Here is a 25,794-nt window from a genome sequence, read left to right as displayed (position 1 = left end):
TTCCAGATGTAGCAGAGCAGGGCTCATGTCTTCCTTAACTGCCTGGACTGTGTCCCTCCCGGAGACAGGAAGGCAGTGAAGCCTTGCTGTTCCCGGGTGAGGAGGGGGTTCGCTCTCTTGATTCGAGGATATATCTCACCGAGTCCCACAGGAAAAAGTACAGTGATCCAGTTTACATCAGCCAAATGCTTGATGCCACAGAGTCATTCATTCAGTGCAGTTAGGAAGCGGTGTGTACCTTAAGTAACCCGCAGTGTGAGTGGGTGGGTTGCTCACTGTGTCAGGTGCTCTTCTAGGCCTGGGATACAGCAGTGAACACAGCAAAGTCTGTTCTCAGGGGGGTACATTCTGGTGGAGCTAAGGAGAGAGAGACAGTGGATAATCAAGTTATATAATGCACTGGAATGTGATTAAGTGCTATAGAAAGAATAAAACGGGGAAAGAGAATGGGAGTGCTGGGTGTGCTCGTCCATGGTTCATACTATGTTTGGTATTAGAATGGTAATCAATAGTGACTCTGACAAAAAAAAAAAAGCCAACATAAAAGACCATCAGAAGGAATTTTGGAGCAAAACCTGTCACCAAAGCTCTTGTTTTCCCAGTAGCAGAGGGATACAACATTTTTGCATATGTTTGTGTTTCTAAGTCTGGGCAATAGCACAGAGAGACCGTGTTATTCAGTTCCTTTTTCTGGAGGTTGGAACCATGTTACAGGGGAAGAAGAATGTCTGTGGGTGGGGGAAATGGCCCTTGAGTTTTCCTCGGAAGGGCTTTAACCTCATTTCACTGTCTTGAGGTTCAGTGGAGATGTCTATGAAATCTCTTGCTGGTTCGCACCGTCTCTGCCTTGTTGTGTGTCCTTCTCTGCTGAAGAGATTTCACATGGATGAATGGTGCTGTGGTGTTGGGTTGGGAGAGATCTCGAAGGAGATATCCCACCGCCCCACCCTTGGGTAGGGAGAGGGTATGTTAAGAGGTGGGTGTTTTCAGAGGGGCATTCAGCTTCATGCAGTGCCTCCAGCAACAGCCAGTATGCGGTGGGTTTTCCCATGATCGGGGACAGTGATGGAGGCCCTCAGGAAGTCCTCCATGTGGGGCCTGAAAGTCTCCAGACACTTGCATTAATGGTTTCTCTTGGGGAGCACATGGGTCTAATGCTCAGTGACTACTGTTTTTTTATTTTTAAGTGTCATCCCGAGATATGGGTGCCTCCCTCCCGGAAGATGGGCTGTGCCCTGCAGTGAGAAAAGCATGCAGCATTTGATGCTCCCTCGGAGCAAAGCCCCTCGCAGTGGGAAAGCTGGCCAGGGTGCTGTCCATGGTGCTGGCCTCGCTGCTGTGCTTCCAGACGCGGGCCCCCATCTCTGACTTGAAAAAGGATAGCCAAGGGCGTCAGAGCTGATGCCTTCCACAGGTGGGCACCTCCTACTGTCCTCTGTCCCCAGTCTCAGGGAAAGCCAAATCAACTGTGGGTCAGGGCTTTTTAGACACTGACGAATCTCCACTTCAGGCTGAGGGTTGAAACCTGATGATATAATGTCTGGATATTGCTTGTTGTTGTATTCTATATAAATGAAACACATGGACTCATCTCCTAATATCCCAAAGCCTCCATCACAGTTCCCTTACTACAGCTGAGGTCACTGAGGAGAGGTGATGGGCATAGCTCTAGGGTGCGCTAGAGAGCCGAGAATATTGTAACTGAGGATTTAACCATTACATTTTGAAAACAAACTCTGTAATTGATAAAGGATGAGGTATTTGATTTTCTTTTGTCATAACTTTCTATGAATATAAAATTGATCAAAGTTGATCCCGAAAATCACAGAAATTTGTCTTTCTATATTGTTTCCCATTAATTATAGTGTTACTTTTTCTTTTGAAAAAAAACAAAGTACTTCAACAATACCATTTCATTTGAATTTTCAGTAGTTCAATGAGGATGCTTCAAATAAAAAGTTTTTTTAAAAAAAATTCTAGGTAAACTACAAGGTATTACTGATCTCTTGTTCAGGAGAACCCTTAATACTAAAAATACATTTTCAGATTATTTTAAGGAGAAGCATTATTATTCTTGGTCCTCATGAAAATAGATTTTACCTCATTGAAACTACTATGAATTGCTTCAATTTTATTTCAAGGTACTTTTTCTGAAGCTGGAGATTCATATACAAGAGGAAATTTTATTATATACATTAATTTTGCTTTTTACCTACATTCTTAGAGTTAGGGTAAAACTATTCTAACTTAATAGTCATATTTCCCTGACATAAGTTAGACTTTTAGAAGTGCAACCCACAAGAAATAAAACCTGATCTTGAAGTGTAATAAAAATCCCATCAGAGTCTCGTCATTCATGGGAGCTCTGTCAATGTGCATTTAACCCTTCCATATAGTCCCTTTAAGACCTGAACCAACTTAAGATCTATCCACATGGTATGAGTTATATGTGTTTAATAGCACTTGTATCAAAGTGTGCACATAGTTGATTCCTGTTTGATTGGCCTTTTCTACAGACTTTAGAAAGTCAATTTTTATGTGAGCCCACTGGTGGTAGCGTTGCTCCGAGTACCTGATTTGCATCGGCAGATAAAGATGTTTCAGTTCCCGTAGATATTCCTATGGCTTCCTGACTTCCTCATCTGTGACCATGGTCTCACAGCCCTTCCATGTTAAGAACACTCACAGCAGCGATGGACACATAGGGAATTGACAGATTTGAGCCCTGCCTCACTTTATCAAATGTGTAAAAGCAAAATTGATCCAGTGACCAAGAATGAGATTGGTTAGTTTAGCATGAGTCAATTATAAATAGCTTTTATGTTTGAATATTATAGGTGGGACTGGCTACAAACTTTGTGGCGCCCAGTACAAAATGAAAATGCAGAGCCCCTTGTTAAGAAATTATTAAGAATTTCAAGCCTGTGATAAAAGAGCATTAAGCCAAGTGTAGGGCCCTTCCGATCTTCGCGCCCTGTGTGCCTGCACAGGCCCTATGCCCAGGAAGCCAGCCTTGAGCACAGGATAGCATGGAGATTGCCATGTGGGAGGAGCAGCAAACAGAGTCTCCCCCTTATGACAGACCCCATGGCATAGTTTAATAGCTTCACAATAGTTACTATTTTGGTTCCAGGGGTCTATAGATAATTAGCAAGGGTGAAATCATCTTGTTTGAACGTATCTTTATAACCTCACATGAAATCTTAGACATAAAGACCTGGGAGGCCATTTTCAAATGAGAGAAAATATTCTTTGTCTTAGCCTTGTTAACTGGCTTTCATTGCTTTCCTCATTGAGGCAATTTATCTAGCCTTCTGATGATTAACTAAGCTGAAGTTTATCTGGTACAGTGTTCTCTGGGGTGAAGGATGATAGATTAAGCGTAGGTGGTGTTTCACATTCGCTCCATTTACTTTCCTTGTTTTCCCTGTTACCTGAGAGCAAATGGCCCTAAAGCCTACACCTCTAGCTTTGCTCCTTCACCTGTTATGCAGTTTCATATTTCTAGGGTCTAAAGGAAATCTCCCTTTGAATATCTAGGCAATGTCTGAAATTTAGCAAATGAAATGGAAAGCATCCTTTTATTTCTGGTAGTTACCACTCCCAATTCTGAAGACTGGTAAATAGCATCACATGTGACTGCCTTCTCTGCCCACCACATGGCCAGTCACCTGGCTGGTGAATCTTCAAAATTTACCTTTATTCTCCACTGTCACCTTACTATAAGCCTTTATAATTTTACATCTGTAGTAGCTTCCTGGCTGGTGGGCGACTCTACTCTTTCCTCAAGCTCAAGGATAACCATTTTTTCAAAATGCTGTTTTTATATTGTCACTCTCTTGCTAAAGATCTTACAGCTCTTGAATCTCTCCTGTCAGACAAAATTTAAATTAAGCCTCATATTCAAGGCATTCTGTCAACTGGACCCTCTCTCTCTGTCTGAACTGTATTAGTCATTATTCTTCAACATGACCAGTCCACCTCCCCTCCCCACACTCCTAGGAGAGAGTGTGCAAAGGCATTTTAGCCTTTAACCTGGAAGGTTTTCTGGTTCAGATCACAAGGTTATAAAATGTCCTTTTTGGTGACTAGAGTGCCCCAAGACTGATGGTGAGCTGCCAGGTACCATCTATTCCTTGGTTATACAGCGATGTACAGATTACCCCACAGCACTGCAGTTACACTGTTTCACATATATTCTGTCACCTTAAATTGTGCTCCATAGTTATGGAGAACCTTGTAATTTCCTAGCAACAATTTTTGTATACTGCAGCTCTTCACCTAAAATCTAAGCTCCTAGAAGACATGAATTGGGCTCTTGAGGTTTTTTTACATGCCCCATGGCAGCCAGTGTTGCCAGTGCCCATTAAATTCACGCATTATCAAATCAGTCATCCATCGATTGAATATTGTGTGCTCTACAACCTGATGCCCTGGACTTGGGACTAGGCACCGATGACATCAAGAATCAGGGGCCCAGGAAGGCCACTCTGGTGGTGGCAGTGGCAGCAAGATGGAGTTCCCGGGGCTGGTGATGTCAGCAGGGAGGTTGTCCCTGTTCTGGTCCTCCTGAAATTCCTGATGACTCTGTGACCCACCCACTAAGTTTGTAATAAATTCCTTCTGGGTTTCACTCAGCCAAGTCTTATTTTGTTGCTTGGAACCGAGAAACCTGGCAGACAACAGGAAGATTAAGTACACATGTATTATGGTCTCTAGAGTGAGATAGCTTGTGTGGGCCTGGGGGAATCAGAGAAAAGCAAGACATAGAAAAAACATCCAGAAGGATGAAAAACATACAGATTCTTCTTTAGTAGAGACTCAGTCCATTTTAGATACAGCACATACCAGGATATGTTATCATAAGGCAGAATATTTTAAAATTAATGGAATCTACCTGGTACTTTCCCTACAAGGACCACACACTGTTCTACATCTCAGCCAACTGCGACTCCCTTCTGCAACTTTCATAGCAAATAGACCAGCCAAATGCCAAGCTCAGTCAATGTCACGTAATGAAGTGACGTCCTCCTGCCTGTGACTGTTGTCCACCAGCCCCACGCCTGCAATCTAGAACAGCATAGATCTCATGTTTACCTCTGAATACATCACAGCTCTTCAGATGTTTAAAGAATCTTTAGTTCAGTTAAGGTAGTAGTTATCAAACTTCAGTGTGTGGTGGAAACCTCCCCAGGACGTTGTTTACATGTGGATTCTGAGGCCAGAAAGTTTGACCCAGTAGGTCTCAGTTGGGACCTAGGAGCCCTGGGTGATTCTGCTATAAGTGGTTTGTGACTTCTATTTATTAAGCCCCCACTGTATGCCCAGTTTGGACCAGGGGCTGGAGTAAAGACAAATAGGAATATACATTTTTCCAAAGAAGATCCACAAATGGCCAATAAAGCATATGAAAAAATACTCGACATCATTATCCATCAAAGATATGCAAATCAAAACCACAATGAGAGATAACTTCATATCCACTAGGATGGCTAGAATAAAAGTGTCCATGAGGGTGTGGAGAAATTGTAAACCTCATACACAGCTGACGGGAATGTAAAATGGTGCAACCACTTTGCAAACCAATCTGCCCACTCCTCAAAATGTTAAACATAGAATTACCACATGACCCAGCAATTCTACTCCTAGAATATGTTTTCCAAAAGAAAAACATATCTCCACAGCAAAACTAGTACACAAATGTTTATAGCAGCATTATTCATAATAGCCAAAAAGTGGAAGTAATCTAAGTGTCCATCAACTGACAAATGGGTAAACAAAATGTGGTCTATCCATAGAATGGAAAACTACTCAGCCATAAAAAGGAATGAAGTACCAAAACAACATGGATGAACCTTGAAACTATTAGTGAAAGAAGCAAGTTACAAAATACCACATGTCGTATGATTCCACGTATATGAAATGTCCAGAATAGGCAAATCCGTATAGACAGAAATCACATATCAGTGGTGGCCAGGAACCATGGGGCATGGGGATGGGAGTGACTGCTAATGGGTGAAGGGTTTCTTTGGGGATTGAATTAGTTTTCAAGGGCTGCTGTAACAATATATCACAGACTGGGTAGCTTAAACAATAGAAATGTATCTCTCACAGTTCTAGAGGCTGGAAGTCCAAGGTTGAGGTGCTAGTGGGATTGGTTTCTTCTTAGACCTCCCTCCTTGGCTTGTAGATGGCAGCTTCCTCATCGTCTTCATGTGGACTTTCCTCTGTGTGCTACCGTAGCATGCCCCTGGTGTCTCTTTCTCTCTCCTTATGAGGACATTGGTCATATTGGATTAGGGCCCCACCCTAATGGCCTCATTTTAGCTTGATCATCTCTTTAAAGAACTTCTGAGATATTGGGAGTTGGGACTTCAACCTGTGAATTTTGGTGGGGGGGGGCACATATTTCAGTCCATAAGAGGGATGATGAAAGTGTTCTGAAACTACACAGTGATAGTTTCAAACCTCTGAGAGTATACTAAAAACCAGTGAACTGTACACTTCAAAAGAATAGATTTTATGGTACCTGACTTATATCTCAATAAAGCTGTTAGGAAGGAAAAATAAAAACCAAATTGGACACGGCTCTTGCCTTTAAAGAGCTTACAGACCAAGCAGGCCAACCAGGTTGTAAATAGGCACTTTCAACCCCTTGCAGGGCCTGCTAGACGCCGGTGCACTTACCCTATTTTTATAGGGTGGAGAAGACATTGCAGAAGGGTGCTTAGGAGCCAAGTCTTACAGGACGAATATGAATCTGCCAGAAAAATGGTAAAGAGAGGGTGTCCCAGGCAAAGGAAATAGCATGGAACCCTGGCATATACAGGGACTGTATGATGTAGTTATCTTACTCTAATTTCTCAATATTATCAATATTTCAACTGCTGCTTGGAGGTTACATTAGTCCTGAAGTGGAAAGAGCCTTGGTCTTAAAGTCAGATTCCCCTCCATTCGTATCTCAGTCTCTCCACATAATTTGGACAGTAACCTAAACTCTCAGTTTTCTCATCTGTAAAATGGGGAAAGTAATAACTACTCTGTATGGTTATAAGTATTAAGCGAATGACACAGGAAATATCCCTAGCACATTCTCATAAGTTACTTCTCAAAATATATTAGCTCTGTTCCCTCTCATTCCTCTATTCCTTGGGTAACCTGATTTAAGAACCCTGAACATTGTAATTGTCATTCTTTGGTGACAATATACCCCTTGAAATGAGGTTCCCAGGTCTGAACACAAGGGGCTGGATGGAACCAAGTATATTGATGCTAAAACCTTTCATACATTTCAAAATGATCTTAGAGTCTCAGGATCTCTTTTAGCGGTCACATCATATTATGATCTCGTATTGAACTTTGGGGGGCAACTACTCTCCTCCCCACACACTACCCTCAGAATGTTTATAGATGAGATAGTCTGCTCTTCAGCCACATTTCACTCATCTTTGATTTGCGGATTTGATTTTCCCACTGTGACTGGAGAACTTCAGGTTTAGCCTTGCAAGTCCAACCTGGGTGGTTTCCAGGTCATATTTCAGCTTCTTTCATCACTTTGGAAAACTGACTCAGCCTGTGTCTATTGATGATGCTGCCTGGCTTTGCGTCTTCTGCGAACTTGGTAAATATGTCTTTTGGGAATCTTCATCTTAGTCATTAGTAAAAGGTTGGTGAAGATATCGTTAGGGATGGAACCGAGGGCATTACAAGAGGGCGTACCTGCAAAACGGCCTGAGACCCAAGACTCCACGATGTTTGGGTTGCTTGTTCAGCCGGCCATGGGTCCACATGGAGTCTGCATCTCTCCCATGTTAAAGGATGTCACAAGACTCTTCTCATTTACAGCTGTTAACATGACTTCATCAGATGGGCAGGAATCATGATATCCCATGGCTAATTGCTTCTCTCTGATCTTCCAATCAAATAACCCTCTAACAGAAAGGAATTAGGTTAATTTAGTATGGCTTGTTCTCTGTAAGCCCACATGAGCCTCTGTTGAACACTGCTTCATGTTCTAAATGCTTACAAGCAGTCTGTTTGTCAGTTCTTCGACGTGGCCAGAGATTGGTGTCAGGCTTACTGCTCTACAATTTCTGAAAGACACTTTTCTTGAAAATCGGAACAGTACTTTTTTGGTAGGGGGAGGCAGGAGAGCACCTCTCCCTTTTTTCCTGATTATTCAGGTTATCAACCTTGGTGCAGAGAATGTATCTTCAAGTTGTGTTCTTGGCATGCAGCTCACCTGGGTCTGACTCCATAAACTCAGAAGGCAGGATCCCAGGGTGGTGAGGGGCCCAGAGTTCAGAAGTGGGGGGGGGGCCTCAGTTTCATTATTACCAGGTGGTCACTCAATCAACTATGTGCCTTTAAGAGAGGGTCTTAGCCTGTCTGTATCTCAGTCTCTTCATTTCAAAAATGAGGATTGTAACAATCTCTTAGCACAGTGGCTGTGGTGCCAAGTAACTGCTCCTCATATGGCACCTGCTGCTGTCACAGTTAACATCAGTGTCACTGTTTTAGTGGCTGGATGTTTTCTCAGGATTGGCTCATATTTTGGTTTTGGTTCCCTTTTTAGGATATTCATTTCATCCCTTTAAGGTACATGACACTTTCTGATAGCTTGTTATGCTTTGTCTCTGCGCTCCCTCTGGATTGCAAAGCCTGCATGGACAGAGACTGTGCCTTGGACAAGGAGAGTGTCTTGCACAGCTCAGGTGCTCTGTACACAGGTACCGAGTTTAGAGACTAGAATTGAGGTAAGAGTTGAGAAGTTTTCCTCATAGGCTCAACATCAAAGTGTTGTTGTAAGTTGAAATTCTGTTTCTGAATGAGCTCTATTTAAAAGAATTACTGATGTCTCCTTGGGGACACCTCCACTGCTATGTGACTAAAGTGAAAACTGCTTTATGTCACAAAGGATCCAGAGATTGAGATCCCCCCTTGTAATAGACAAGACTTACGTCTACGACATAACCACCAATGACAGCAACAATAGTAATAGTAATAATCATCATCATACATTCCAAGAAGTTGGGAATTGAACTTGAAGCTCAAACATAGCAACAAGTTTTGGCCAGTACACCTGTGTTCTTCTTTTCCTCATTCTTATTTCCACCTACCCTTGCTGGTCTCAGTTTTCTGTTTTATTATATAAGTTATGTCAAATCCTCTGTGGAATGAGGCTGAGTACAAATCCATTCAAGTAGTAAACTATGTAGCAGGACATGTTCAGAGGGTCAGTGGGCAGCTGTACTTTATCACTTCTGGGAACAGAACAAGAGGTAACCCACACAAACCACAGGTTTTAGGACGTGAGCCAAAAGTGTAAGGGTGATTTTCCTCATGGTGTTTTAACCCTGACTGGAGTTTCTGGGTCCTGTGGGTGTTGGCTGCAGAATGGTCTCAGGAGGGCCTGTGGTCGAGTCTCACAGCCTCTCTGGCTTCTAGTGGCCTTATCTGGAAAGTGAGGGGCTGGGCCAGCAGCAGGTCCCAAACCTTTGCTGCCAGAGGAGCTCTCATGTTTCCTGTAATGGGAGGGGCACACAGGCCCTCTCGCTTGGGCTGCTCTTCAAAGCCCCCTCCAAACCCCCAGCCTCTCGAGAGCGCTGGGGCCCTTCAGCATTCGCAGCGCCAGCAGCCCTCTGACCCCTCCCCACTCCCAAGCTCGCTATTCAAAGTGTGCTCCCTGGACTAAGCCGCTCAGGGTGGTGCCTGGGACCTAGTTAGAGATGTGTCTTGGGCCCACCCTGGACTGTATTGGGATAGATCCCTGTGATTTGTTGCACAGCGCAATTTGAGAAGGACTGCTCTCAGATGCTGTGTCCTCCTTTGAGGCTTCCTCAGATATCATACTTTATGAGTCTAACAGTTCTTTTTCCTTTCATTGTATGAACATGAAAACACTTTGATTTATCCTCAAATAAGTTCCAGACTCTCCTGAAACAGTGCTGGTGGAAAACTGCGCTCAAGACTCTTTTGCAGTGTCCTTTGCTCAGCATGGTTTCCTGAGGAGCTGGCCTCCCTGCTGAGCTCCTGCGGACTCCTTGGGCAAGTGGGACAGCCCGGCACAGTCACCGCTGGGAGAAGCAGCAGCTGTGATGTTTGCAGAGCACTTGGCTTAGCCAGGCTCCCCTCAGCCTCCTGACTCTGGGAAGTGAAGCCTTGTGTGATCAGAGGCAGGCCAGCCCCGTGTCCCCCACCCCTTCCTCCCCTTACACAGCCCCCTGTGACTTTTTCGTGTGTGACAAATCATTGACTAAACCCGTAAGCTGTCATTCAGGGAAACTGGATCCTTCCTACTAGTAGAATTCTAATTTGAGCTCTGTCAGTAGGTTAAGCCCTGGCTTTATGGTCATAAAAACAGATTTTTTTCAGCCTCAGCACAAGTCAGCAAAAATATAAGACCCAGAATCAGTTGCTTAAACCCTCTAATGGGAGTATGCTAATCCAGAGCTTTGATTCCCTCCCTTTCTATCTCAAAGTTAAATACAGTAACAACTACTTTGTGCTATAGTTAAAGAGAGAGTTGTAGCTCAAATCCCTATGTTATAATTACTGTGATGATGAAATAGAGACTGAAATCTGGAAATACAAACCTTTTTCCATTTTGGCTGTCTTCATGTTAATTTGAGGCCAACCAACACCTGCTACAGATAAGATCGGGAGACTATTTCACTGAAACCCTAGATTGTTTTTTTGTTTTATTTTTGGAGCACCAACTTTCTTCTTGCCTGGATCTTAATTTAATTTTACTTTACACAGGGTTTATCCTTTGTTGGCTTTACCTAGTCAGGGAAATGGAGCTAATCAGTTTTTGTTGCTTCTTAAAACTCAATTTGTTCCCGTCTTGATTTCATGGTAGACTTTGCGTCACATCTGATTATCTCATTGCAATCCGCAATTCTAGGTTTTTTCTGTAATGTTCAAAATAAAAACATGACATGAATTATGTATCAGAATTTTGCATTTTGAATATTAATCTAACAGTAATTGTAAATTTGAAGCATGGAACAGTCATAACAAGAGCTAACCTATTATCTATGGTAAATTATTCTTTCACATCCTTTCTGACATTGTCATGCTCCTTAACTTCCTTGATGACACAAACAGGACCTTGGTTTGCTTTAAGCTCAGTACCTTTCAAAGTGTGATAGAGTGAATGAGTGATTGATTGCATTGAATCTTATGTTATCGATATTTTTGTTCTCAAGGCATGTTACTGCATTGTTGAACAATTTTGAATCAAGTGAGTTTTGCACAATTCAGCTTTTTGAAAACTGGCCCTCACACACACACAGTCACACCTGCAGGGTTGTGGTACCCAGGACAACCTCAGAAATGTAATCTAATGCTAGGAAAGGTAAGTCCTGGGAAACATTGTCTTCCCCTTCTGTGTGGTCTCATTCCAAACCTCCAAATCTGGGGCTCTGTAACTGGCACAAACTCTTGATTATCGGTAATATTTTCCATAACACTCAAATGATAATTAATAAAAACAGACATAGCTTCACCAGTGCCTCATCAGGAGCAAGACCATTATTCTAGTCATTTCGTTTTCTCTTCTTTGATGCTAAGGAGGGGATGAGTAGAGCAGGTGACAGGTGTTTTTGTTCTTCGAAAAATGGTTTGAAAAATGAGAAAGTTTTGGGCTGTCTTAGCTGCTAGACACTGCAGATCCTATACACAAATGAAAGAGGGGAAACTGTTAAACTTTGAGACGGAATTCTCTTCTTTGGAGTTGTGGTCTGTTTCCTCCTTCAAGAGGTGAATGGCGGCTCTGCTGTAACTTCCCTATGACCTTGGATACATTAGTCAGTCTATAAAACTCTTAGAAGAAAACAGGCAGGACACTCTCTGACATAAATCGCAGCAATATATTTTTTGATCCACCTCCTAGAGTAATGAAAATAAAAAAAATAAACAAATGGGGTCTAATTAAACTTAAAAGCTTTTGCACAGCAAAGGAAACCATAAACAAAGTGAAAAGACACCCCACAGAATGAGAGGAAATATTTGCAAACAAAGCGACCGACTCGGGATTAATCTCAAAAATATTCAAACAGCTCATGCAGCTATCTCAATATCAAAAAAACAACCAACCCAATCAAAAAATGGATGGAAGATCTAAATAGACATTTCACCAAAGAAGACATACAGATGGCCAAAAATCACATGAAAAGATGCTCAACATCACTAATTATTAGAGAAATGCAAATCAAAACTACAGTGAGGTATCACCTCACACCGGTCAGAATGGCCATCATCAAAAAAAATCTACAAACAATAAATTCTGGAAAGGGTGTGGAGAAAAGGGAACCCTCCTACACTGTTGGTGAGAATGTAAATTGGTTCAATCATTATGGAGAACAGTATGGAGGTTCCTTAAAATCTAAATATAGAACTACCATAGATCTGGCAATCCCACTCCTGGGCATATATCCGGAGAAAACCATAATTCGAAACATGCACCCCAGTGTTCATTGCAGCAGTATTTACAATAGCCAAGACATGGAAGCAATCCAAATGTCCGTCGACAGAGGAATGGATAAGAAGATGTGATACATATATACAGTGGAATATTACTCAGCCATAAAAGAGAATGAAATAATGCCATTTGCAGCAACATGGATGGACCTAGAGATTGTCATACTGAGTGAAGTAAGTCAGAGAAAGACAAACACCATATGATATCGCTTATATGTGGAATCTAAAAAAAAATGGTACAAGTGAACTTATCTACAAAACAGAAATAGAGTTACAGATGTAGAATACAAACTTATGGTTACAGGGGGTAAGTGGGGGAGGGATAAATTGGGAGATTGAGATTGACATGTACACACTACTATATATAAATTAGGTAGTTAATAAGGACCTACTGTCTAGCACAGGGAACTCTGCTCAATACTCTGTAATGACCTATATGGGAAAAGAATCTACAAAAGAGTGGATAGATGTATATGTATAACTGATTCACTTTACTGTACAACTGAAACTAGCACAAAATTGTAAATCAGCTATACTCCAATAAATTTTTTTTTAAAATGACAGTGAAAAAAAATTACTCAATCCTCAGGACCTTAATAGGTTGGGCTGCTTTGATGGATCTACTCTTGAGGGTCTTGTCTAGCTTTAAAATTCTATAAATACATAAAATCCATCCCAAGATTGGGGAAGAGGTCGAGCGAGGGGACAGAATCAGAAACTGGGCAGCTTTGTGCTTCTTATGGGCCAGGTCATCCAGTGGGAGTTATCATCTCTGAGATGTTAAGAAACCTCTGAGCAGAACCATTTTCCAGGATGAAATATCTTTTTGCCATTTTTCTCTGTCTATGCAAGTGTTACTGTCAGCTCCCATGGATAAGTCACTTCCAGATAAGGGCCATTCCAGCAAGGATGTTAGGAAGCAGTTTTTATAAACTTTCATTTTCTGATGGATGCCCAGCATGTAGGCTGATGTGCTTCCATAAGGGGAAGAATCACACATAGGGATTGTGTCTCTCACCACCTGTACCACAGTGCTTGGTGGGGTGTTAATTTTGATCAATGTAATAGTCAATAAACGTTGATGGTGCATCCACTGTGTGCTAAGACTTGTGCTAGACACCGAGGATACAGAAAGGAACAAAATGTAATTGCTCTCAGTCTGGGGATGGAGACCAAGAAATAACTATGAAAAGACATAATTGTCAGAGTTCCTATGGTGAAGGTAGTGAATGAACTGAATTTTGAACAGTGATGAGTGTGCAAGCTTGGTTCCATTCAGACATACTGCCAGGTGCTGGGAATCCCACAGTGAATGGACTGTGAGCTGGCTCTGGGTGGCTACAGGCCAGTACAGGACCTCCTATGTGAATAGATGTCACAGGGGGCAATGGGAGCCTGGAGGAGGGGCCCCTATCCTATCCCTGAGAGGTCAAGAGAGACTACTCTTGGATGGAGGCTTCTTACAAGGCCGCATGTGAATAAACATCACCTCCAGTTCTTGGAACTTTGTTTTACCTTCTAAAAATTATAATGATCAACCTTGTGCCTCTAATACCTAATGACCTCCTCTTTAATTTCTTAAGTTTGAAGCTTCAGACTATGTAAAACAAAGTAATTCCTTATATTAGCAATTTTTTCTATCTCCAGAGAATTATAGAAAAATGTATATTTATTATTATTTATTAAAGTATGTTTTCTTAACTCGGGGGGAGCAGGAGAGGAGAGAGAACAAATCTTTTAGAAATTCTTTTTTTCTTGGTCATTTTCATCTCAGTATATTTTTTTTTTAAAGAAAACATTTTTAATCTTACAGTACAGTACCTTGAAAAGTACAGTAGTACAGTACAACAGCTGGCATACGGGGGCTGGTATCAAGTGAGCAGGCAAGAAGAGTTACTGACTGGAGGAGAGAGAAGGGGTGGGAAGTATTTTTTTTATTTGTATATTTTATTTTATTTTTGATTGCTGTATTATCTGTGCCCTTTACTTCCCTCTTTTCCTCCTTGTCCCTCATTTTAGAAACTTCCTGTTTGCTATCACAACTCCAATATCTCTACCCAAGGGAAGGAAGGGAACAGTGGTGGAATTTTAATCTTTCTGAATCTTGATACTTTTTGATAACTGCTAAAATTTTTGACACATGAGAATTTTGAATCAACGAATAAAATTGTTTTCAAATTATTTAAGGAAATCCCATGTTATCTTAGTTTCCAGATTCACTAACAACTGATAATTTCTAGTCCTTTATTCAAATAGTTTTTTCTCACTATACATCCATTTTTGTATAGTTCATTGTAGTTTACTTTGTCATAATTTTTTGAAGATTCGTATCAATGTCCAAGTAGAAAAGAACCAATTTATCTTTTCCAGTTTAAAACAGGAGACTTAGCACTTTCTAAGGAAATAAGACATAGCCCCTGTTCTCAAGGGGCTTATCTCTGTTCTAATCTTTATGTACTGCACAGCTAAACCTAACTCCCTTCCTTTGGGTTTTCACAGCCTGAAGCACGTACAAATGTGTGGAGTGTTCACCACATCCTCCACCTCTGCTTCTAATCTCTTCTTTAAAAACCTCCTCTTTCTTCCTGTAGCAAAGTGTTGGTATCAGGATATCTTTGGCCACCAAGATGGCTTAAACAATAAGAAAGATTCATCTCCCTAACAAGAAGTCCAGAGGGAGAGCAGATCCCCGTGATGAAGTCATCAGGGGCCTTGGTGCCTTCCTTTCACCCAGCCTGTCCTCTCAGGACAGTTCCTTCAGGACGCCAGCTGGCTGCCGAGGTCAAAGGAGTCACAGGCGAGTGATAGCGTTGCAGAGATGGAGGAAGGGGACTCTCCTCCTATGCTTCCCTTTTTTTATCAGTGAGGAGCATCTTTCCTAGAAAACCATCACGAGCCCTCCCCACATCTCCCAGGCCAGAATTACACCACATGTCTAGACTGATCACTGGCAAAGGGACTAGGATTACATGGTGGGCTTAGATCAGTTATGATTCACCCCAGGGGCTGGGGAGAGGGGGAGACAGCCACCCTCTCTTAAAATAATTAAGCCACAATATTTAATGACTGTGCTCGTCTGTATAAATAAGAAAGACAGAACTGCCTGACCACTTGTCTGGAGGTGTGTGGGAGAAGGGGGGTGGGGGAAGAGCCCTCACTGGTTCTCAGGGGAGCTAGAGTTGGCTCCGTTACATCCCTGGTGGTAAAGAGAACTTTCCAAGGCTGTGGAAAGGAGCTCCAGGAAGGGAGCTCACTGTGAAGGGAACCCACTCATTTTTTGGCTGAAAGGAGAGGAGAGTGCAGTTTGTTCTCAGTGAGCTCTCAGGAGACAGTCCCAGCAGCTTTGGTAGAGGCTGTGACTTAGACACAGGGAGGAGATGGCTGCCTGGCCATGAAAGCACAGATACCCAGTCTGCCCTCTGTTACCGCCCCCACCGACCAATTCACACTCACTCATGGATTCCTGGGCTCGGCTGTGGAGTCTCTGTCAAGCCCTGGGAGGAGAGCTTTGCACAGCAGAGCAGTTAGACACTTTGTGTCTTCTCTGTCACCTCCAGGGAGCCCCCCCCGGGAAAGGGCTGGTTGGGGTCCATCCTGAAACCAGTTCTATTCTTGCACTGACACCAGAGATTCCCTGCGGAGAACCTCCACCGAGCACCAGCACCGTTTCCAGCCTTGAGACGTGTGTTCAAGCCATTTCTGTTTTTTAAGTTTATACAGATGGGAAGAGTCATTGAATTCACATGATTATTAGATACTTTTTATTCAGGCAATATTTATCTTCAAAACTCCTGCTTCTGAAATTTCTGTTTACTCTTTTCTGTTCCTTAAAAATAAAAGGCAACATGCCTAATTTGTTATGTCACCAGCATTGAAACACTGCATGGAACTTGTTACCACAAATGAAAATATAATCTAAACAGGAGCCAGGAATAACATATTTGCCAAACAAAAATGTCTGAAATACTTCTACTGTTATTTGTTCTTTGTTTTTTATCTGTATTATTATTATTAGTTATTTTTGCTTATTATTTGTACATAATACTCCCATATGCTGCTAATGTGTTTGTAAACGAAGTCTCGAGAAGCATAGGAGATGGAATTTATCTATAGGTTATAACTGATTTGCAGTTTCATTATTCAGTGTTACAGACACTGTGTCTCAGAATCACTATATCCTAGCTATCTTCAGGAGTAAAGGTAAAATAGAGCAGAATTTAAAGTGGAGAAAAGTTGCCTTTATTTTCATCCCTGTGACAGATGGTGTTGGGGCCCCACCCATGTCCCCTGGCCAATTAGCATTTCCTGTACGTGGACCCAGCCTCCACCTGCGGCAGGGGCAGTTCTGCCTGAGGCCTCCCTGGCTGTCAGGGCCTCTGTGCTCCAGTGAGGCGGAGAGTGGGGGAGTTGATACTCCCAGGAGCAGCCTGAGTCAGTGGATGAGGGAGTCGGTCCCCGCCCCTCGGGCAGAGGAGCCCAGAGGTGTGTCCTATGCCTGCCCCTAGGGTTCCTCCACAGTTAAGCCCCAGTTGCCCACAGTGGTAACTGGCTTGATAACAGGCCCTTGAATAGCTCCCCTCCCTTCACCTCACTTTCCTACCCCTCTTCTTACTGCCCAAATTGATCACCTGCCTCAAATCCTGTCTCAGGGTTTGCTTCCTGGGGACCCCAAACTAAGAGAGTCCTCTAGAGCAAAGCATGGCTCGATACATTATCTTTTAAATTGTAGTTATATATAGCGCAAATGCTTTTTTCTGATTAAAAATTGGGATAGATAAATGGCGGAGGGCAGGGGGGGATGCGGGGGGCGGAAGGAAGGAAGGAGTGTTTTGTGAACCTGCCAGGTTTTTAGGTATTTTAAGAAATACCCCTCCCTGTAACATTTTCATTCTTCGTTCCGTAATGTATACTGTGGTTGTGTGTGTGTCTGTGCACGATTTACTCTAAAGAAGGATATATAGATATTGAAATTCTCAAGCAGTTTTCTTTTTTTGAAAAGTCACCTGCTTATTAACTTTAGTAGCCTATTCAGGTAATGCAAATATAGCTGTCCCTCTACTGGTTATTGGTTTATACAGGGCAAATTGTAAAGAATGATAAATTCATTTCTTTTGCTACTTGGAATCCACCTGGGGAGAAGGCAATTCAGCTTACTACAAAGTAGTTTCTGTGTGCAAAAGTGAATGTCCTGGGGCTCTCGTCTATAGATTTTATGTTTTTTCTCTTCTCAAAGGAGAGTTAGGGGTCCTCACCCCATCCCCAGCTCTATTATTGCATTTATCGTGAAGTTGTTCAACTATTTTTGTACTTGTTGGCCTTCCCCATGAGACTGAGCTTTCTTGGAGGGCAGGAGTTTTATCTTTTTCATCTTTCTATCCCCAGAACATGATACTGTGTTTGGCATACCCAAGGCAGTCAGTAGATGGTGAAATAACAGAAATGTGGAACTTTCGATGTGAAGGTATTCGGCAGTGGCTGCCTGGAACCTTGTGTGGAGTCTGAAGTCAGGCTCAGCGGAAGGATTTTGGTCCTTAGTTGCTGGTGTCTGCCATGGGCACCTGAGTCTTGCTGTCCCTGCACTGTATGGTGATGTCATCTGAGCTCCGTCTGTGTCCAAAAACTGCAACGTGCCTATGATCAGGGGTGGAGAGGAAAAGATCAGATGAATCAGTTTTTACCCTGAAACAAGCTGGGATCAGGGATTTAACTGTTAGAAACAAAGGCAGCTCATAGATTATGGCATATGATGATGATCCATAAAATAATATTATCCTTTTCTCTGGCCACAGACCTTAAAAATGTTTCTGAATTGCTGAAAGAAGGAAAAACAACTGAAATAAAATAAGATCCCATCTGTTGTATACTCTCCACTAACACCTACAATGTTTTTTCAGCTACTCCTTTAGGTACCTTTAGTTCCCGGCTTTCCCATCTTTTATTAATGTGCCACTTTTTGGGACAAATATCACTGCCATTTTTTCATGTCCCTTTATGTTTTAAAGTTATATGTCATATTAAAGGGGGTTAAGTTACTTTTAAAAGGGTGTTTTTCCACTCTCATGTTACTTCTACCCATAAAAGGCCCTAAATCCCTCAGAAGATCCTAAGTTTTAAGACTCAAATAAATGAATAAAAATTAACCTAAATGAGTCAAATTTTTGGAGGTTCAGTTTTCATTATCCCAAAGTGAGTGCTTCATGGGAACACCTCACAGTGCTCTGTGACGCATAACCGCGTGGGTCAGGGCTCTAGACGCCGATATGAGTAGCCGCCCTCTGCACGGTTGAGGCAGAAGGGGATTGATACTGAACACAGATGGCTCTCACAGCTGCGGGAGGCTGCAGGGCAGGGGAGGCTAAATTTCCAGGAATGTCAGCCTGGAATTGGCCCACTGCCACTGCCCCCAGGCCCACGCTCTTTCTTAGGACACCTGTATGAGTGAAGGGAGGTCCTGTGCCTGCCCTGTCCCACCATACAGCTCACACCCAAGGCAAGGTCCCGGCTTGGTCCAGCTGACTGGCAGAACCTAGGTCCCACACTGGCACCCCAACTCAAGGCGGGTGGGAGATGAGGAATTGTTGTTGTCTGTCTGTTTGTTTTTATCTAGGGAAGGCAGGACCCACAGCCCAGGGGTCTACTACAATGTAGGGAGGCTGTCTAAAGACACTGGGCAGCCACAAATGATAGATTTCTGCTATGATACTGTCTCATGAAAATAGCAGGCAAATTGTCTAAACTGGCCTCTAGTGTTAAAAAATTGTGTAGCAAAAAGATGTGAAGGAAGTACACAAAATTGTTACTGCTGATGATCTCTGTAGTGGATTGTGGACTATGTTTTGTTTTCAGATTTTTCTGTAACAACACTATATTTCCTTGTAAATTAGAAAAATAATGAGAACTGACCATTTAAGAAAGGATTAGTTAAAATAATTGCAGCCTTTCTAAATGGATGAAAACTCTTACCTTGAAAGTCCTGAGCAGATTTAATAATCTGTTAAACAGGTGAATATTGAATTTTTTAAAAAACAAAAAATATTACTGTCTTATTTAAGCTGCAGTTAAAATCTGTTTCCTGTGGATTTGCCCTCAGTGGGTACAGTAGCTGCTGATCAAATTAGAGAGTCACGGCAGCTTAAATCAGGAGGGCCTCAGACATCACTTACCCTAACTTTGTAGCACCCAGCTCGAATTGAAATTTTAGAAAATACAAACATAGTCACATACACACATTTATGCACACTGATCTGCTTACTATCTGTCTTCCTCAGGAGACCCAAGGGCAGGGGTGACGAATTCTCAGAGCCCACTACACCACTACACACACAGCTCTCCTCACTGAGATTCCAGAACTCTTAGGCCCCTTGGTTTACTTGCCCCTTGAAGACCTTTCTTTCACTCCTACCCCTTGCTGGACACAAGGAAATGTGAGGTTCCTGCTTTGGAAATATAGCAGGGCTTCTGCTCTGGGGCTCTTCTCCCCATCTGGGAGTTCTGTCCCCCAGGACATGGCCTGGGGGACATGAACTATTTTCAAGGGCTCAGCAGTGCCTAATGTTCTTGTCTCCCCTCCATCTGGTCCCGAGGGTCTCTCTCACGTCGGACAGGGAGGACACTCACACCACTGGTCAGGTGCTCCTTCAGATCTTTTCTCTTTGGCCTTGGTTTCTCCTTTGGAAAATCAAAAGCCAGGGATTTTACTCATATTCTCTGTAGTTTGTGATGTCATCTTTTTCCTGAGGCAGCCTATGCTGCTTGTTCAATTTGAAATATGTGAAAGACTACAGGGAAATTTTGGGAAAATAACCCTGAACTTCTCAAAGATATCATCTGCCCCATTTGTATGGAAGGTGGGCCAAATTTGAAGGGAATGAAATTAGCTATAGTTATCCCAAATTTCCAGTCACTCTCCAAAGTTTGTCAGTTCACTACTGATTCTAGAAAGAAACATGCCACTTGGGGAAGAGAACAGAAAGTTTGCAAAATGAGTGAGTCTGAAGGGGTGCCTGTTTTGCAGCTGCTAAAAAGTTTCTCCTGAACAGCTGAAATTCTGATAAAATAAATATCTGTCCTGTTACTTAGGAGAGGGTGACAGGCTGAGTGTCACTGAGCCAGGGGCAAGCTTCCTTGACTTGGTCAGTTTCTGCACTCTGCTTGGCTGATAAGGCTCTCACATTATGTGACACGCAGTGAGAGTTTCCTCTATCAGTTCTAGGTAAGGAAGGTGGAATATCTGCGCATCTGCCAGAGGTGATTATATTAGATATCACCTGTCTTGATAGCCCTACCTTCAACTGCTAAGCTGTGGGCAAATGAGATTTTACGCCTTATCATCAGGCTGCCAGCTGGGGCTCAGGTAACTATATGTAAAATCCCATGCCCTGTTGCACAATAGTTGATGTTTGCAAGAAAAAATAAGTATCTTAAAACTTCCGATAGCATTTGTTCCTTCACAGCAAGAGAATATTGCAAGTTTGAGTGAGGCTTTATAGTGCCGTGCTATATAAATTAACCACTGTGACTTTTACAACTGCACGTTGGCTGGGGCGCAGTAAGTACTGGAAAAGTACCATGAATATGTCATTTGGCTTACGGCTTTATCATTTTTAGAAGTTACAGGAAAACAACCGCGTCTGTCGTTTCAAGTTCCTTTATTATACCAAACAGTTTGAGACGCCACTCTTAATAACATGAGGTCATTTTGAACCAAATTCTTGCTAGAACAGTCTCTCTATAGAACACGTTACCAAGCAAGAATTTCTCCAGAATCCACTCCATTATCAAGTAGGGGCCTGGTAGGGCGTTCAAGACCTAACAAAACCAATGTGATGGCCCCTGTCCAGTGTTATTGGGGCTGGTCCTTAGTTACATAAGGGAACAATTTTAAAATGAAATGACATAACTAAAACATTTATATCAACTTAAAACATATTGTTGTACATTTTCTCTCATTTTTGTTGTGCAGCCAACATCTGATGTCCTTTGATGAGAGGTCGCTTCATCTTTTTTGCATAAACTTACCCATGTTAAGTTGATTAAGTTTTCCAAGTTTACCTTCTTTAAAGTAGAATGAGAATTTAGCAATCTCAGTTCAGAATTCTAGATTTTTACATTTTTAAACCAACGTTTTAGAACTGTCTTATCAATTACTTCTTTAACAGCATTTTTTTTTTTGCAACTTGTCATTATTAAACTTTGTGGTAAGCATTTGACTTAGTTTTTCTAGCAGAGACAACACTCACTCATCCTTCATCAGTTTGTCATATTTAAGTCACAGATTTACAATACTGGGCACGAGTGGCATAAACAGGTTTGGGAATAGACGCTACGACTTGGGTAAACACCTTAAATGGAAGGTGGTCCAGAGAGCACCTGCTGGCCACCGCGTCCCCAACACAAAGGTGGCCATTGGCATCTGTTAGAAAGGACTGCAGAGCTCTGGTTAATCTAGGATTTGGTTAAAGGGGCTTTAATTAAGAGAGCTTCTACTATAAATACATTTTCATTAATATGCATAGATAGTTACTCTTAAATAACATTACTGCAAAATGTCTTCTAGTACAGGTCCTGCAGAGCTTAATGAACAGCTAAGGCTCACTTATAATCAGTGGAATCTGTCTGCATACATAATTGGTGCTCTAAAGTGCTTATCCAGGCAATCTGTTTACACTGTGGCACTGTAATTGGTTTGGTCATCAGTCTGTTTCTTTCTGTAGATGGGAAGAGATAATGTTTTGGTCCACTCCTCATTAGTTACCACAATTTTTAAGTTAATAATTTGGAGATGTAATGAGCTCTTGTTCCATTTATACATGTTTGAATACCTCTGTCAATGTTTTTAGATTTTTTTCTTTTCCTAAATACTGGTAGCAATAAAGTATGATATGCCAAGGATAATTTTAAAAAGAAAATAAGTAGATATTGATTCTGCTGATATTAAGTTGATAGATTTGGAAAATTTTAGAGCTGAGAGACAGAGAGAAGCATGTGTATTTATACACACATGCGGAGGCAAAGAGAGAGTCAGAGAGGAAAAGACAGTCAAAAAGAATAAGACAGATGCAGAGAGACAGAGTGACAGATTTTATAATTATATTATATTCACACACACACATATATATATATATATATATATATATAGAGAGAGAGAGAGAGAGAGAGAGAGAGACAGAGAGATACCAAGATAGGAATAGTGAGAGAAATAGAAAAGCAGACAGAAACATGAAAACAGATAAGTAGAGACAGAAAACACACAAAGAGACAGAAAAAGACAGAAACAGAGACACCTAGAGGCTGAGGAAGAGCCGCTTCAGCCACGCCACTCAAGATTAGCCCTGTCTCTGCCCCGTGTGACCAAACTAGGGCCGCAGGTGTGGAGGGCACTGCCAGGACAGAGGCAGACCCAGGGTGCTCAGGAGTCACCAGTGATAGCAGAACTCTGAGTAGGTCACAGCCTGGGCATTAATTAGATGGCCCTGCACCGCTGTTCACATCTATTAGACATGTTTTTGAGTTCTAAATGTATTATAATTTTTTTTTTTTTTGGCTGCAGAAAGGTCCTGAAGGAAATCTCTACTGGAGAACTCAATCCAAATGAGGCTCTGCAGGCCACTTTGGAGGCCCAGCTCCTTTCCAAGCTGGACCATCTAGCCATCGTCAAGTTCCATGCAAGCTTTGTGGAGCAAGATGATTTCTGCATTTTCACAGAGTACTGTGAGGTGAGACTCTCCTTCACTTTTTGAAATCTTAATAAAAATATATTTCATAGGGCTTCCCTGGTGGCACAGTGGTTAAGAATCCGCCTGCCAAAGCAGGGGACATGGATTCGAGCCCTGGTCCGGGAAGATCCCCCATGCCCCGGAGCAACTAAGCCCCTGCGCCACAACTACTGAGCCCGTGTGCCACAACTACTGAAGCCCGTGTGCCTAGAGCCTGTGCTCCACAACAAGAGAAGCCACTGTAATGAGAAGCCTGCGCACCGCAACCAAGTGTAGCCCCCACTCGCCGCAACTAGAGAAAGCCCGCATGCAGCAATGAAGACCCAATGCAGCCAAAGATAAATAAAATAAATAAATTTAAAAAAATATATATATTTCATAGTAAAAAGCTGTCTGTAAAGAGACATCTCAGAAGTTTAACTAGCCAACCACAAGGTGAACTATAAATACCTGGGATGTTGTGTCTTGCTGCTAAGAGTGATCATGTCTATGTAATTGACAAACTTGTTTCTGATGAAGGGTTTCTCTTTCTTGGAAAACTCAGAGTGAATGTATTTTAGGGAGGAATTGCTGCAGAAAAACAATCCAGCATATTTATTTTTGGGGTGTGTGTGTGTGGGGGGGTGCATTCTCCAAGCCTCCGACAACGGTTCGATTATTAGATGGACATTTAAATGCCGTAACAGAGGCCTGGACAGAGCAGAGGGACACCTCCTGAGTCCTGGGTTCTAGCTCTGTGGTTCATTTTCCCCAATGGAAACTTGGAAATGGGAATATGGCTCATTTTACCCATGAAAATCCTTCATATTAACTGATTTATGATTTATGGCTTCAGGTATTTGCAGTTTTCCCTGCCATTCCATGTTCTCCCCAAGTGATAATAGCTGTGCATTTTACTGAGCCCAAGTGAACATGAAGCTGCTGAGAAAGGTGCCAGGTGGAGGGGGCTTGGGGCTGACAAGGTGTAGCATATGTGGGTCTGGGCGGTCACTCCTGAGAGGCTAGGGAGAGGGGAGTTACAGGGGTTGGATCAGAAAGAGAATACCCAAACATGCCCTTGCTCAGACAGTATCTTCCAGAACATTCTGAGAGCTAGTGTTAGCCAAATGTACCTTGGGAGAACCTGGTTCTATTCATACTTTAGAATGTATTCAGTTCATCACCTGGGTGTTGCTGGGGCCCAAGAGAAATGACGCTGGGAAGAAAGAAGATGCTCTCTAGAGGGGGAGGCAGGCCTGTTTGGGTCAGAGGGTGCTGGGTGTCTGAGGTGCGGAAAAGAAGAGGAAGGAGGAGAAGCAAATCGGAAGGAGTAAAGATAGCAACAAAACCCAGCCTCGCTGTGCTTTATATGGTAGCTGATGTGTCATCCAAAATGAAACCAGTAGCAAAGTTAGAATACCTGAAAATTTGATATCATCCAGGTCTTGGCTGTTCCCCTTCGGGATGGTCTCCCTGGTACAGCCTTGCTGGGAGTTTCCCCATCCAGTCTTGCCCCTCCTCTGCTTGAAGGAGAAGCAGGGGAAGAAAAGAAAAAGAACCAGGACATTTGGGTGTTTACTTCTCCTTTATCCAACAGGTTTTTAAGAAAATCAGTAAAATGATGAGGTGCGCAGAGCATGGGTACGAACAGCTGCTCTGGCAAATATGTCACTGATCTATGCAAAACCCAGGGATTTACAAATATAGCTACACTATGATCCATCAGCTATAATTTAATCATTTTCTTCTTTTTGCCCCGTTCAGTTAGTAGACTATCTTATGTGGGAAGCAACTGACTCCTATTGCTTATGCCTATTACTGCTACCTCTGCTGCTGCTCTTGGCACACTGAATTTTCCAAAGAGACTCTCACGATCTTAAAATATTTTTCACTGTAGTGAGGACTGTCCAGTGGAACTTTGTGTGATGATGGTAATACTCTATATTTGTGCTGTCCAATATGGTAGTTGCTAGTCACATACAACCCTTTAGCACCTGATGAAATATGTCTAGTATGGTTGAGGAGCTGGATGTTAAACTTTATTCAATTTTAATTACTTTAAATGTAAATAACCATGTGTAGCTGGTGGCTACCATATTGAACAGAGCTAGATGATAAGCTATAACTTTCTCTCCTTATATTAATTTTTAATTATTAATTTTCATGTAATTTTAATCTACTAGAAAAGTTACAGAACACAGTGAACTCCCATATACACTTCGCCCAGATTTACCAATTGTTATTTTTTCACATTTGCTTTATTATTCTATCCTTTCTATCTATCTATCTATCTATCTATCTATCTATCACCTATCTATCTATCATCTATCTATTTTTTCCTGAACCACTTGAGAGTAAGTTGCAGACATGATGCCCCTTTGTCCTAAATCCTCCTATGAGTGTTTTCTAAGGCCAAGGACATTTCCTTAACATAACTACCGTACGAAGATCAAAATCAGGAAATTAACATCGATGCAATGCTGGTATGTAATCCAGTGGTTGTCAGTGTGTGATCCCAGACCAGCAGCATCAGCATCATTTGGGATCTTTACTTAGAGATACAGATTGTTAGCTTCCACCACAGCCACAGCGAATTAGAAATTCTGGGGGTGGGATC

At 42.2% G+C, this 25,794-nt stretch overlaps 1 protein-coding gene across 1 annotated transcript in view; it reads left to right on the top strand.

The window, feature by feature from the left end:
- The window catches only part of NEK11 (NIMA related kinase 11), a 288,926-nt gene that overhangs the window by 18,880 nt on the left and 244,252 nt on the right, over positions 1 to 25,794 (top strand). Inside the window, 1 exon segment of the mRNA XM_060149008.1 lies at positions 23,033 to 23,198. Coding sequence (XP_060004991.1) covers positions 23,033 to 23,198 — 166 coding nt within the window.

Source organism: Lagenorhynchus albirostris, chromosome 5 (assembly GCF_949774975.1).
Source record: "Lagenorhynchus albirostris chromosome 5, mLagAlb1.1, whole genome shotgun sequence".
Lineage (NCBI taxonomy): Eukaryota > Metazoa > Chordata > Mammalia > Artiodactyla > Delphinidae > Lagenorhynchus > Lagenorhynchus albirostris.
The sequence above is the reverse complement of the archived record's forward strand: the minus strand, read 5'-3'. Positions and strand labels throughout refer to the sequence as shown.